Source organism: Otolemur garnettii, unplaced genomic scaffold (genome assembly GCF_000181295.1).
Source record: "Otolemur garnettii isolate 467f Iridium unplaced genomic scaffold, OtoGar3 scaffold00193, whole genome shotgun sequence".
NCBI lineage: Eukaryota > Metazoa > Chordata > Mammalia > Primates > Galagidae > Otolemur > Otolemur garnettii.
In genome coordinates this window covers 1,902,268-1,917,757 of record NW_003852588.1, presented here as the reverse complement: position 1 = coordinate 1,917,757, position 15,490 = coordinate 1,902,268, and the positions used below count along the sequence as shown (strand labels likewise).

Here is a 15,490-nt window from a genome sequence, read left to right as displayed (position 1 = left end):
CACAGTGGAGGTAGGTTTAATGCATTAAATATAATATGAATCATTCACAATAACAAGTTTAGTGTTTCAGTTTTTATTAATGCAACATAGTTGGTCACACAAAATACAAATGGTTCTGTTGATTTGTCTTGGCAACTCAAATACATCAACAGTGCTAACAGTTTAACAGCTTTGTTCTCATCTGACAGAAAATAATGGCAGTTCTGCAAGGCAAATGTTAAACCTGATCATACGTATTTATTAATTCCACAGTGTTTTGAAAGATTATGGGAGATGGAACTCCAAGGATGCTGACATGCTCACTGAGCATTTCTTCAGTCTCAGGACTGTCTCTGCGGTAAGCACTCAGGTTGATCAGGTGCACAGGGTACTGCAGTTGCTGCTTACCTGCATACTGTTCCCACCTCAAGTCATTGCTTTCATGGGTGATACAGCATTCACTGATTTTGCATTCCACCTCTAGTAAATCTAACCATGTCTGATAGTCCTGTAACCAAGGGTGACTCAAGGTCTTATCAATGCTATACCACTTTCTCATTTTTACTTGCAGCAAATTGTTAATAAGATCAATGGCTTCATGAGAGATTTCCTTCCAGGAATTTGGTGGATACATGAAAGCTCCATTCTGGATTTAGTTGTGGATGTCTTCATCTTTATTAAACAGGAATGTGCCACTTAGGTTTACATAGATGATGATCACCACAGACCACATGTCCAGAGAGCTCACTGTTCCTTATAGCCCTTGTTCTTTAGAATTCTGCATGGGAGCCAGGTTAGCAGGGGTGCCCACCACCGAACTCCAAAAAGACTTTTTGCCAACGATCCCAGCCAAACCAAATCACAAAGTTTCACCTGAGAAAAAGGATCAGAAAACATGATGCTAGCAACGTTTTCTGGGTTGAGGTCACAGTGAATGATATTTTTAAAATGATGATGCCCCAAAGCCACAAGTATCTGAGTAATTAAAAACTTCATTGTGTGCAACCCACCCTTTTCACTTGACATGATCATCCCCAGCATGACTCCATGGAGTTTTTCCATAACAACAAACACTCTTTCAGGTGTCTCAAACATGCACTCCAAATTTATGACACCAGGGTGATGAAGGTTAGCTCTGGAGGTCAAATGTCTGGTGAGCTCAGCTGTTCTGTCTGGTGTGGGTTTCACATGCAGAAATCAAGTTGCAGGCAAGTTGTTCCATTATCTGAGGCTCTGAGGGAAAATCTGCTTTCAAATTCATTCAGGTTGTTGACAGAATCCAGGTATTTGGGCTGCAGAGGTGTGTTCCCTGCTTCCTTGCTGGCTGTGAACAGCTTCTTGAGGAGGCTGAAATTCCTCACCATGTTGGCTCCTCCATCTTCCAGCCAGCTACTGTGTGTTGAGTTCTTCTCACACTTTGAATCTCTGTGATAACTTCTGCAGCCTCTTTTCTCCCCCATCTTTTTAAATGGCTAAATAGTATTCCATGGTATACCATAGCTTGTTAATCCATTCCTGGGTTGGTGGGCATTTGGGTTGTTTCCACAATTTGGCAATTGTAAATTGAGCTATGATAAACTAAGTCTAGTACAAATGTCCTTATGATAAAAGGATTTTTTTCTATTGGATAAATGCCCAGTACTGGGATTGCAGGATCAAAGGGGAGGTCTAATTTCAGTTCTTTGAGGATTCTCCGTATTTCCTTCCAAAAAGGTTATATTAGTTTGTAGTCCCACCAGCAGTGTAAAAGTGTTCCCTTCTCTCCACATCCATCCCAGCATCTGCAACTTTGAGTCTTTGTGATATGGGCCATTTTCACTGGGGTCAGGTGATATCTGAGGGTGATTTTGATTTGCATTTCTCTGGTGGTTAGGGATGTTGAGCATTTTTTTTTTATATGTCTGTTATCCATTCATCTGTCTTCTTCACAGAAGGTTCTATCATCTCTCTTGCCCAGTGATATATGGGATTGTTTTGTCTTTTTTTGTTAATTAATTTGAGTTCTCTGAGGATCCTAGTTATCAAGCTTTTATCTGATTCATAATATTGAAATATATTTTGCCATTCTGAAGGTTGTCTATTTGCTTTGGTTGTTGTTTCCTTAGCTATACCGAAGGTTTTCAGTTTAATTAAATCTTATTTGTTTATTTTTGTTGTTGCAATTGCTATGGAAGTGTTCTTCATGAAATCTTTCCACAGGCTGACCACAATTTCTTCAAGGATTTTTATTATTTCCTTCCTTAGATTTAAGTCTTTTATCCATCTTGAATCAATTTTTGTCCAGTTTCAGTCTTTTACATGTGGTTATCCACTTCTCCAATACCATTTATTGAATAGGGATTCTTTTCCCTGGTGTATGTTCTTGTTTGGTTTATCAAATATCAGGGAGCTGTAAGATGTTAGTTTCATCTCATGATTTTCTATTGAGTTCCATATGTCAATGTCTCTATTTTTGTGCCATTACCATGCTGTTTTGATTACTATGGCCTTGTAGTATAGCCTAAAGTCTGATAGGGTGATACCTCTCAGATTTGTTTTTATTACTAAGACTTGTCTTCACTATATAGGTTTTCTTCTGGTTCCATACAAAACAAAGTATGGAAAGTACGATGATGGTATTTAAATGGGGATTATTGGGAAGTATAGACATTTTGACAATGTTGATTCTTCCCAGCCATAAGCATGGTATGTTCTTCCCTTGTTAATATCTTCTGCTATTTCGTTTCTTTGTTTCATAATTCAGGGTTTCATAATTTTCTTTGTAAAGGTCCTTCACCTCTTTTGTTGGGTATATTCTTAGGTATTTCATTTTCTTTGAAGCTACTGTGAAGGGAATTGTGTCTTAATTAGCTTCTCATCTTGGCTGTTATTGGCATATATAAAGGCTACTGATTTGTGGACATTGATTTTATATCCTGAGACATTGTTATATTTTTTGATCATTTCCAGGAGTCTTGTGATTGAGTCTTTGGAGTTCTCTAAGTATAAGATCATATCGTTGGCAAAGAGTGAGAGTTTAACCTCCTCTGCTCTCTTTTGGATGCCCTTTATTTCCTTCTTTTGCCTGATTGTATTCGCTAGAACTTCCATCACTATGTTGAATAGTAGTGGCAATAGAGGAAAACGTTGTATGGTTCCATTTCTAAGTGGAAAAGCTTTCGGTTTTATGCCATTCAGTATGATATTAGCTGTGGGTTTGTCATACATGGCTTCAATCAGTTTAAGAAATGTGCCTTTTTTAAAATTTTTATTTTATTTTTTTGTAGAGACAGTTTTTTGTTTTTTTTTTTCAGAGACAGAATCTTACTTTATCACCCTCAGTAGAGTGCCATGGCATCACACAGCTCACAGCAATCTCCAACTCCTAGGCTTACGCAGTTCTCTTGCTTCAGCCTCCCAAGTAGCTGGGACTACAGGCGCCCACCACAACACCTGGCTATTTTTTTGTTGCAGTTTTGTTGGGGCTGTGTTCGAACCTGCCACCCTCCGTATATGGGGCTGGTGCCCTACTCACTGAGCCACAGGCGCCACCCAGGATGCTGAATTTTATTGAATGCTTTTTATGCACCTATTGAGATGATCATATGGTCTTGTTTTTGCTTCTGTTGATATGGTGAATTATGTTATGCACTTACATATGTTAAACCAGCCTTGCATCCCTGGGATGAAATTTACTTGATTTTGATGAATGATTTTTTTAATGTGTAATCTGTTGGCTAGGATTTTACTGAGAATTTTTGCATTTATGTTCATTAGTAAAATTGGTCTGAAGTTCTCTTCTTTAGTTGTGTCTTTTCCTGGTTTTGGTATCAGGGTGATGTTTGCCTCATAGAATGGGTTTGGGGAAGATTCCTTCTTTTTCAATTTTTTGGAATAAATTCTGGAATAAATTCCTTTGAAGGTTTGATAGAATTCTGGTGTGAAGCCATCTGGACCAGGGCATTTTTTTTTTTGTTAGGAGATATTTTATTGTTTCTTCCATCTCAGTTCTTGAAATTGGTTAATTCAAGAAATCTACTTCTTGGTTAAGTCTAGGAAGAGGGTGTGATTCTAGGTATTAATCCATTCCTCCACATTGTCAAATTTCTGGGCATGGAGTTTCTCGTAGTATTCAGAAATGATCTCTCTCTTGTATCTCTGTGGCATCTGTTGTTATTTCTCCTTTATTGTTTTTTTATTTTTATTTTATTTTATTATTTTCCCTTTGTTGTTTATGATTGAGGTTATTAGAGATTTTACTTTTCTGTTTTTAGTTAGTCTGGCCTAAGGTTTATCAATTTTATTTATTTGAAAAACTAACTTTTTGTTTTGTTAAATGTAAAAGAAGCATTTCTAAATGCTTCTTTTGTTTTCAATTTTGTTTATCTCTGATTTAATTCTGGTTATTTCTTTTCTTCTGCTGGGCTTGTGATTAGATTGCTTTTCTTTTTCCAATTCCATAAGATGGTTCATCATTTTGTTTGCATGCTCTTTTTCTGATTCTTGAAAGTGGACATCTAATTTAATAAATTTCCCTCTTAAGACAGCTTTTGCTATATTCCAGAGGTTTTGATAATTGTGTCTTCCTTGTTGTTATGCTTGAGGAATTTAACCATTTCCTCTTTTATCTCTTCCTGAACCCAACTATCTCTCAGCATAAGGTTGTTTAGTTTCCATGTCTTTGTGTAGGAATGAATGTTTTTATTGGACTTACCTTGTGGCCTGAGAAGATACAAGGTATAATTTCTATTCTTTTAATTTTGCTATGGTTTGATTTGTATCCTAGGTTGTGATCTATTTTGGTGTATGTGCCATGGGCTGAGGAGAAAATTGTATGTTCTTTAGGTTTGGGATGGTGTGTTATGTATATGTCTATTAATCCCATTTGTTCTAGGGTGCCATTTAAATCCTTTGTATCTTTGTTTAGTATCTGTTTAGAGGATCTGTCCAGTTCTATTCTAGGGGTATTTAAGTCCCTGGATATTTATTTATTTATTTATTTGAGACAGAGTCTTACTCTGTTGCCCTCAGTAAAGTACCTTGGCATCATAGTTCACTGCAACATCAAACTGTTGGGGTCAAGCAACTGTCTTGTCTCAGCCTCTTGAGTAGCTGGGACTACAGGTGCCTGCTACAACGCCCAGCTATTTTTTAGAGATGGGGTCTCTCACTTTCTTAGGCTGGTCTTGAACCTGTGAACTCAGGCAATCTACCCTCCTAGGACTCCCAGATTACAGCTGTGAACCACCACACCCAGCAAAGTCCCCAGCTATGGGATATCATATTGCTCAGACCCTTCAAGGTCTGTTTCATAAATCTGGGACCATTTGAGTTCATAAATATTTAAAATTAAAATGTCCTCCTGTTGTATTGTTTCTTTGACCAGTATAAAGTATCCATCTTTGTCTTTCTTCACTTTAGTTGCTTTAAATCTGCTTATGTCTACAAATAAGATTGCAACCCCTCCTTTCTTCTGATTTCTATTTGCTTGAAATACTGTTTTCCATCCCTTAACTCTGAGTCTTGATTTGTCCTTCAAGGCTAAGTGTGTTTCCTGGAAGCAGCATATGGATGACTTGTGCTTTTTTTCCCAATCTGCCAGCCAGTGCCTCTACAATGGTGAATTCAATCCACTGACATTTACTGAGAGAATTGGTAAGTGTGGTGGAGGTCTATGCATCTCATTTTGTGTAAGTTCATTGTGTAGTTTTATCCTTTGTTCTCTCGGAAGCTAAGTTTAGACCTTCAGGTTTTTGATGTTTACTTTGGTGGTGGTCCATTGTGATGGTCAGTGTTGAGAATTGGTCTAAAAGTATTTCTTGTAGAGCTGGTTTTATGGCAAATTTCCTCAGTATTTGTATATCCTCAAAAGATTTGATTTCTCCATCAATTTTGAAACTTAGTTTAGCAGGATATAGAATTCTAGGCTTAAAATTGTTGTGCTGAAGAATGTTGAAGATGAATGACCATGCTCTTGTGGTTGGAAAGTTTCAGTCTACTGTCATCCTAATGGCTCTGCCTCTGTAAGTCAGTTGGCACTTACTCTTGGCTGCAGGCAGAATTTTTTCTTACATCTTGACTTTGGACAGGTTCATTACAATGTGTCTTGGAGAAGCTCTGTTTGAGTTGAGATGACCTGAGATTCAATATCCATCTGAAAGGAATATATCGGGGTCTTCAGTAAAATCTGGGAAGTTTTCATTTATGATAGTCTCCAGTAGGGCTTCCATTCCTTTGGGACAATCTTCTTCCCCTTCAGGGATCCATATTATTTGTATGTTTGAACCCTTCATGGAGTGTTGTCGTTCTCTAAGTGACTGGTCTACTTTCTCTCTCTTCCTTTCTGCCTCTTTGACTACCTTTCTTCTCCATGGTCTAATGTATTTTTGATACTTTCTACTGCATTTTTACATTCCTTGATTATCTTCTTCACTTCCTTAAGCTCTGCCATATCCTTTCTGTATTCTACATATCTCTCATCTGACTTTTGGTTGTATATTTCCATTTTCTTATCCATTCCTTTTATTGTGTATCATATATATATATATATACACATACATATAGGGGAGGGCGGGACTGGGTTTGAACCCGCCACCTCTGGTATATGGGCCCTACTCCTTTGAGCCACAGGTGCTGCCCAATATATATATTTTTGAGACAGAGTCTCACTATGTCACCCTTGGTAGAGTACTGTGGCATCACAGCTCACAGCAACCTCAAACTCTTGGTCTTAAGCGATTCTTTAGCCTCAGCCTCCCAAGTAGCTGGGACTACAGGTGCCTACCACAACACCTAGCTACTTTGGTGTTGTTGTTGTCATTGTTGTTTAGCAGACCCAGGACAAGTTCAAACCCACCATCCCTGGTGCATTTGTCTGGCATCCTAACCAATGAACTATGGACACTGAGTCTATCATCAATATTTTACATTCCCCTTTGTCAAATCCATTAATTCTTTGTAGGTGCAGTTTTCTGTAGTAGCTGCCTCATGGTCCCTTGGCAGAATTGATCTGTTCTAGTTTTTCATGTTGCTCAAATTTTTCTGTTGGTTCCTCCTCATGTATTCTTTCTTTTGTTCACCTCCTTATGCACCTTTTCTTCTTGATTCCTCCTTTTCTTCAAATAACCTTGTCTCAGAGCTTAGGTTTTGAAGTGGCCTCCTGGTGTAAGGTCAAAAGGAAGAGAAGGGTACTGCACAAGCAGGGAGAAACAAGAGGAAATTAAAGAAGAAAAAAGAAGGAAAGAGAAAAAACAAGAAGGGGAAAAGATGAAAGAAAAGAATTGAAGCACAGGAGAGAATGAAGACAGGAAGAGAGAATGAGTGTGATAGAAGAAATGGTATTGATTAGCATGGTGTTAGGGCCATGCCTGTAATTTAAAGATTTTTCATGAGTTGGGCCTGAGTGGGTTCCTTGAAATCAAGAGCTTCTTACCAATCTGAGCAAAGCCAAACTCTTCCTCTTCTGTGACCAGAAATACAGGAATCCTTGCTCTTGATGACCGTTAAAATGGAAATTAAGAATTGAACCAACCAAAAAAATTAGCAAAAACAAACTAGAACTCAACAAAACAAAGAAAGCTCAAATATCAAAACAGCAGCAACCTTAGCAACACAGAAAAGAAGTGAAAGAAACAAAAAATAAAATAAAAAATTACCTAAAAGTAATTTGTGTGTGTGTGTGTGTGTGTGTGTGTGTGTGTATTGGAAGGGACCAACTTTAATAGGAATATATATCTTGCAATATGTTGCTGGGGCACGAGGTGCTGCTGTGTTTTTTTAGGAGATGGAGAACACAGCTGGAAACCTCTATGGTCCTTATTTCTAACTTAGTTGTCCTTGGTGAAAGCAATTGTTTCCTTAGCATTCAGACAGTTTTGGGTTGAAATCTGAAAGCTCTTCAGAATCCTCCAGGGGCAGGTCTTACAGTTCCCCCTGACTCCAGTTCCCATAGGGTATGGGAGTCCCTGAGCCATGTCCCAAGAGTGGAACTCTGATCCCGGCAGGCAGAATTAAGGTGGCCCTGCTTTAAGCCCCTGTTAAGATCTCCTCACAATGGCAGCCCCTGGCAGCCAAAACCTTCCCAGTATGGTTGCCTCACCAGCCACCAAACTGATGGCAAATCCACACCAACCAGTATTCAAATCTGGTTGCTGTATATTGTTCAAATCTGCCCACTCTTCCAAGCTTTCCACTCAGCATGCAGCAGCTTCCCCCCCAAACTGAAAACTCCTGAAGCCTTCCTCCCATCCCAGACCTCCATGGGGGGTCAGCTGATTCTAGGGTATTGGTCAATTCTGGTGGCTCACAATCACTTGCCCAATGAGTTAGATTTCCACCACTCTAGATCACACACTGTATCCAGGTCACCACGACCTCACTTTGCTCCCAGAGCTAGGACTTTGGGTAAGGTCTCTGCACCAGGTCTCTCTCTTTTCCACCAGTCGTACTAGTAAAGTTCAGCGAATGTTCCTTCTGGTCTGCCATCTTGCTTGCCCTCCCTTCCCCACTTTTCATCTTTTAATTTTGGCAATATAGTCTTTCATGTCTCTCCTATGATAATTTTAAAATATGTGTGTTCCTTAAGTGGGTTACATTATTGATGAACATTGAATTAGAATTTTAGGGCACATGCTACATACAGTTTAAGAAACATTTTAGGATGGTTGAAAACAGTCATTGTTTTTAAAGAGAAAAGAGTACATTGCTGCCAGATGTTTTTAAAAGTGGTATATATTAAATATAAATAAAAACTTCATCAGAGTTTAAACAAGTTTTAACTTTAAATATATCATAGCAAGCAGTGAATATAGGAATCTAAATGGGACTTCTAAAATTATTTTCACATGAAAATTAAATTTACTTTTATTAAAAAAAATTTCTAGAACTATTTTATGGTAAAGCAATTTCAGAACTGTTTGGAAGGATATAAGGTATTTGCCAAAATGAAATGCATTTTTATTGCTGAAAAAATGTTCTATTGTTTCCAACAATTGAGGCAAATTGAGTCTCTTTGAAATTTGGTTTCATTTCCAGTGACACTTTTGTCTACCTGAAATTAAGTGCCATTTAAAGATACTCTGTGGCCAATGGCTAGATTACCTGTCCTGCCCCATGGTGAATGGGGAATGGTCTGTATTAATGTGGTCTTTTTCCAAGTTATTGTCTGTGAAGTTGTCTCTTTATCTACCTCCTTACTTAAAAATTTTCAGCAATATTGTGTGTACATTTTTTAGTGGCATAGTTTTGGGGGAAAGGGATTAATAGCTTACATATTCTTAATGGGATGTATATCCTACCACTCCCTGTGGTGTGGACTACCTTGGCTGTCATAAGCAGCCACTAGAGAGCGTTCATCAGCCAGCAGAGGATGCTAGAGTGGGCCCCCAGGCCCGAGCAGCAGTCCCAAAGCCAGCTCCCTAGAGGCCTTGCACAGGCTTAAGTAGTGCAAAGATGGTTTTAGAAACTTTGGGCTTTCTCATGTTTATTCACATGGTATATTTTAAGGTATTAATAATTAGTTTGTAACAGTGGTCTAGTTTTCAATTGATGTTTTAAATTGATGCTTACAATGTTGAAGACTGTGAATCAGTAAATATTAATTAGGAGATTAAAACCAAATTGCATCTCAATATTGGCTGGCTTTTGGATATTACATGTCTGAATTTTCTATGTTTGGATTTTATAAAATCTATATAAAAGAATCATTATGGTTTAGTGGAATGTCTACAGGACTTTGCAGTCAGGAAAACTGTTCTCACTATTTAGTGGTATATTACCTTGGGGAAACTGAATGAGGTTCCCCTCAATATTTTTGGGAGCTATTTTCTCTTTTCCATTTCTATTGTCACTCTTTGGTCCAGGCTCTCATATAATTTCCTTTTCTTGATTTTTTTCTGTACTGTTCTCCACACTGTTGTTGGAATGACCTACCTAATTTACCAATATTTTAAGGTTATCATCCTCGTTAAAATGTTATAGGACTCCTCTGATCTGCAAAGGACATGGAAACACTTGCAATTCTAGAAGAGTCTCCCCCCATCCCATGACTCTACTCTTATCTCTGTACTTGGCACGAGCTGTTCCTTCCTTCAAATGCCTTTCCTTTTTCCTCCCACCCAAAGATCCTCACCTACTCTATCATCTTCCCTGGTGCCCTGGAACTCCTCTCTCAGCTCCACACCTCCTATATGATAGCACTTGTCAAACATATTATCATCACAAGCTTCCACACCTGTGTTCTCAAGTGGACTCAGCACTGATGGGCAGAGGCAGGCTTCCTCAGCTGAGAATTCGGGGTGTTGCCATTGCCTTACAGCCTTCCTCACTCTTGAGCTCTTCAATGCTATCTCATCACCATGGCTGGACTTATTTTCCAAAGCTACAAATCTGAACCTGTTACCTTCCTGCTTAAAATTGTGCAAGGTGCTCTACTGCTCTTAAACTAGACTCAGAACCTTTGGGTGACTTGCAGGGCATCACATGTCCTCCCTGCCTCTCTCCCCAGTCACCCCTGCTCTGTTGCTGGCATTCTCTCCCTTCTCAAAGAAGTCTGCTCCCTCCATCTCCTCACCCTGGCTGAGTGCTCCTGCACCTCTCCCACCTGGTGACCTTCATTTTACCCTTTAGCCCTTGGTTTCCCATCTCATGCTTCAGCCATGTGCCCCCTTGCTTGCCTATTTAGTTGTTCAACTCTTACCCCCTTTGCCTCTCCCTCTGCCTCTATTCCTCCGCAGCCTATTTTTGGCATCCTGGAGCACTCACATTTCCTCTTCTATGGCAGTGGGACCAAGCCACAAGATTTAACTTTCTGTACTCTGGACTCAGCACAGACATTGCCTAGAAGCATGGATTCAGATCCTGCTCCTGCTGTCATCACCAGCTGAGAAGTCATATGACTACTCTGACCCTCAGTCTCCTCATTGGTAAGATGGTGGGGAGAGTATTGACTTTAATAGTTGCTGGGAGAATTCACTGAAAATATGGACATGCAGATCACAGTATTGGGTATTGCAGGCTCTCAAAAAGTGTTCATTCCATTTTCTCTTTTTGTAAATAAGATAGGAAACATGGTACATACATAGGACTCTATTGTCTAATGTTCACATGGATATGATCAGGTGTGTCTCCTTAAACAGGGGCTTTGGGATAGGAAGATTAGGTTCAGTAGCTGGTGTCATCACTTATCAGGCAAAGGTCAGAAACTCCATTCAACTCTGCTGAGACTCAAAGTCTGCATCTGTGAAAATGGCAATAATTGCAATATCTCCCAGAGCTGCTATGGGGCAAATAAGCTAATATAGGAAAGTGCTTTGTACTCTTTGGAGTTGTAACGTAATTGTATCTAATATTTTAGAATTGTGTCCTGCTCTCTCACTGCTCCATCCAGGGGAACTTTGTCTCTGCATTAGCCCTCTCAGTTCCCCCATTTAGCATGGGTCTTGCCACATAGGTGATATTCAATGAGAATTTGCTGATGCCATGAGAGCCACCCAACCCCCTTCCTAGTGAGACTTGCTGCACAACTGCAAGGGTGGTCAGCTTGGTCTGTCCTGGAAGATTTCACACTGTCCCAAAGGCAGCTTGCTGGTGGTGACGGTGCTCAAGAGGAAGAAAAAAAAAAAGGAATAAAGAGCAACCAGCTAGGAAAGAGAGAAAACAAAAAAAAACCCCCAAAGACAAAACTACTCAGAAGCACTTTGGGGGAAATTTTCACTCATAGGAGCAGAACCCTGTTCTCTCTCATAGGTGAGGCGGGGATGTGGCCCCGCGAATAGCACCGCTGGACCGCCTGGGGCTACAGAGGATCCAGGCCCCGCCCGCAAGGCTGAGGGAGCAGTTGCCGGGGGAGCGCGGGGCGGGGCGCGGGCGGGCAGCGCCGGGATAGGGTGAAGGGCGGCGCGGGGCGGGGCCCGCTCTGGCAGACAGGCCGGGGCCGCCCGGTGCCACAGCTGCTGTGGCTGGAGGGCCGCTGCCTGGGCTGTGGGCTGAGCCCGCGCTGCCGTCGGAGCTCGTGTGTGCCAGTGCCCTCCCTGGTGGAGCGCTGCTCCGGGACGGACGCGACCTGTGCCGGAGAAGAGTCTAGGACGAGCGCCGGTAACTAGCCGCAACTTTCCATTTCCTCGAAATAGCCTGGAAACAAATGCAAAATCATGCTTACCCTACAAGAGAAAGAGAGGGTGGTGGCAGTTAGCTTGTCCAGTGAATTTTATAACAGCTTGATATGACATTTAACATATTAACACAATTGGTTGATATCTCTGAGATAGAACTGGATGGACATCAGTATACACCAAAAGATTACGGTTCCATAAATTCTTATGATTACCAATATTGATGATTAGGATGATGACACAAATTCTAACTCTTTCACTAGCCGTGCTCTGATTTGGGGGGGGGGGTCAAAGGGATTTTTGAATATAAATCAGGAGAGAGAAATTGGGCAACAAAGAAGTGAAGTGTCTGGCTTAGTACTTAGTACATTTAAATTGCTTATTTCTTCATACTGTGCTCACGTGAAACTTATAAAACCATCTATTAATCAGACTACATGGCATTTCAAATAATGTAGAAGTCAGGGAAAAATATGTATTAGGGAAAAACAGCGTTCTGTTTTCCTCAGTTTTAGCATGTATGAGCAACCTAAGCTTGCACATTGAAGACGGTTCCTTTTTGCATGTGATATGCTCAAGGTAGCAGATTGCCTTGGTTATGGCCTTAGGGCCAACTATGAGGGCTGGTTCTTGGTGGTTTGAGAAGTGCCAGGACAAATGTTCTGAATGCATCTGTTTCTCTTATGGGAACAGGGGTCTCCATGTTCCTCAGAAATTTGAGCTCACTTTAGGAAAATGGAGTGTGGTAGCTTTAGGAATGTGACTGGCTGGAATCTTCTAGATTATGAACTGGGGGCACTTTTGAGAGGGAACTTGGGTGCCAGGACAATGGGCATACAAACTGGAACTGTCCTGGGCACACGGAGATGAACATCACTCTATTATGGCATTTGTGAAAGAGAATAAGACAAGGAGAGCACCAGAGGTTTGGAAGCATTCTTAGCCTGTGTGTCAGGACAGTATTCTAGGGATCAGGCATGCAAGCCAGAACAGAGCCAGCCACGTCCATTCTCTGATGCACCTCTTTTTGGGGGGTTGTTTTTGCTTTGGGCATGCTATTGTAGTTATTTGGTAGACTGGTAACCTCTCTTGATCATGAATTAAAAACCTATTTTACAGTAAATTTGTGCCAGCAAGAGGAGCATTTTTCTCCAGCAATGAATTCCTCATTTCACCTGCATTTCTTAGATCTCAACCTGAATGCTACAGAGGGCAATCTTTCAGACCCAAGTGTCAAAAACAAGTCTTCACCATGTGAATATATGGGCATCGCTGTGGAGGTGTTTTTGACTCTGGGTCTTATCAGCCTCTTGGAGAACATCTTGGTCATAGGTGCCATTGTGAAGAACAGGAACTTGCATTGTCCCATGTATTTCTTCGTGTGTAGCCTTGCAGTGGCTGACCTGCTGGTGAGCGTGTCCAATGCCTGGGAAACCATCACCATATACTTAATAAACAACAAACACCTGGTGATAGCGGACGCCTTTGTGCGTCACATCGACAATGTGTTTGACTCCATGATCTGCATTTCTGTGGTGGCTTCCATGTGTAGTCTGCTGGCCATTGCGGTGGACAGGTATGTCACCATTTTCTATGCACTGCGCTACCACCACATCATGACTGCAAAGAGGTCTGGGGTGATTATCGCGGGCATCTGGACCTTCTGCACAGGCTGTGGCACCATTTTCATCATTTACTACGAATCCACTTACGTCATCATTTGCCTCATCTCCATGTTCTTCACCATGTTGTTCCTTATGGTGTCTCTCTACATCCACATGTTCCTCCTGGCCCGGACTCACATCAAGCAGATCGCAGCTCTGCCTGGATACAGTTCCGAGCGGCAGAGGACGAGCATGACGGGCGCTGTCACCCTTGCCATGCTGCTCGGTGTGTTCATCGTGTGCTGGGCCCCATTCTTCCTCCACCTCATCTTGATGATTTCGTGCCCTCAGAACCTCTACTGCTCTTGTTTTATGTCTCACTTCAACATGTACCTTATACTTATCATGTGTAATTCTGTGATGGATCCTCTGATATATGCCTTCCGCAGCCAAGAGATGAGGAAGACATTTAAAGAGATTATCTGTTGCCATGGCCTCAGATCAGCCTGCAGGCTCTCAGGCAGGTAATAACATAGAATGCCACTTTCCGTGCCCTTTTCTCTTTCGCTGATGTACCTATGACGAAGTCATACAGCCACAGCTGCTAGTCAGCAAGGTCACTAGTGATTGGAAGCCTCAATGCCTTTTCCTCTCCCCCAGCTCATACTTGGGCCTCAGATCTATGTCCAGCTCCTGGAACTGGTTGTGTCAAACTCACACATGTTGCTAATCCATTCTGGGAATGGCTTGTGACAATTCCTTACTGTCCTTTTTGCAGCCTACTGTTTCTTCTGCTCCCACCCATTTCTGGGGGTCCCACTTGTCCTCTATCTAGCAAACATGTACTGGGAGGGTAACACAGCATCTCTGAATGTGAGTCTAAGCATATGAAGGAAAACTGAATACCCACATCAGCTGTGGTTGCTTTGTCTTCCCAGAAGCAGATTCATAACTGTGCTTGGTGCACCTATGAGTTAGGCATGCTTTTCAGGGAGGGATGACATCCATCTGAAATTTCCTGTTTGTTTGTTCTGGGGTGTCTCCACAGCTCTCCTTTCCTGATTTGGTTTGTGTGTTCTGCCCTAATTGCCCGAGGGTGAAATTTTCTTGATTACCTTTCTGTCAGTCACAGCTTTACACTTGCCCAGACAGGAAACTTTGTGATGCAACCTCGCCTCTGTCTTGTGACTGTCTCTGTGCTCTTACTCCAGAGCTCCCAAAAGGGTATTTTAGGGCTAAAGGTGCCGCTGTGCTACAGGTGGCTCATCCCCACACCCAGGCTTGCTTCCTTCTCACACTGGGTGTGCCCTGTAGTCTGAGACCCTGTCCCTTGGCAGCATCTCAGTCTGATTCCAGCAGCCAACAAAGGAAGGCCAGGGATCCAACTTATCACCCAGGGAACCCACCCAACCTACCGTGTAGGGAGACTCTGCACTCAGGTCCTAATTCTGCTGCTCACTGTTGTGCACCCTCACTCACCTCACTTCAGGTTCTGCATCTGTGCCGACCTCACAGGATGGTTGTGAAAACTGCATAAGAAAATACGAGAACTTCCTTGTAAATTTGTAAAGTCCTCTAAGGGTTTGCTTTTTATTTTAAAGAAACTACTGAGATGGGGTAATACTAGGGGTAGACACAGGGACCAGGGGTCAGGGCAGTGGCCTGGACACTGAGAGGTCTGCTTAACCCCAGAGACACTTTGTGCGCCCAACCTGACATTCAGGGCTTGGGTTCTACAGCTCTCATGGTCTGTTCTTTTTTTTTTTTTTTTGAGACAGGAGCCTCAAGCTGTCCCCCTGGGTAGAGTGCCATGGCATC

General features: G+C 41.6%; 1 protein-coding gene and 1 pseudogene across 1 annotated transcript; one reads left to right on the top strand and one right to left on the bottom strand.

Annotated features, from left to right (window-relative positions):
• Nucleotides 1-217: 217 nt before the first annotated feature.
• Nucleotides 218-6,409, bottom strand: LOC100946894 (annotated as a pseudogene).
• A 6,816-nt stretch (nucleotides 6,410-13,225) lies between these two features.
• On the top strand, nucleotides 13,226-14,200 carry MC5R (melanocortin 5 receptor). The gene has a single exon (XM_003801010.2). The coding sequence runs from the start codon at nucleotides 13,226-13,228 to the stop codon at nucleotides 14,198-14,200; it is 975 nt and encodes a 324-aa protein (XP_003801058.1).
• The last annotated feature ends 1,290 nt before the right edge of the window (nucleotides 14,201-15,490 follow it).

Bases quoted from the DNA above. Each gene is read 5' to 3' on its own strand.
- MC5R (XM_003801010.2), top strand. From the start codon at position 13,226: ATGAATTCCTCATTTCACCTGCATTTCTTAGATCTCAACCTGAATGCT.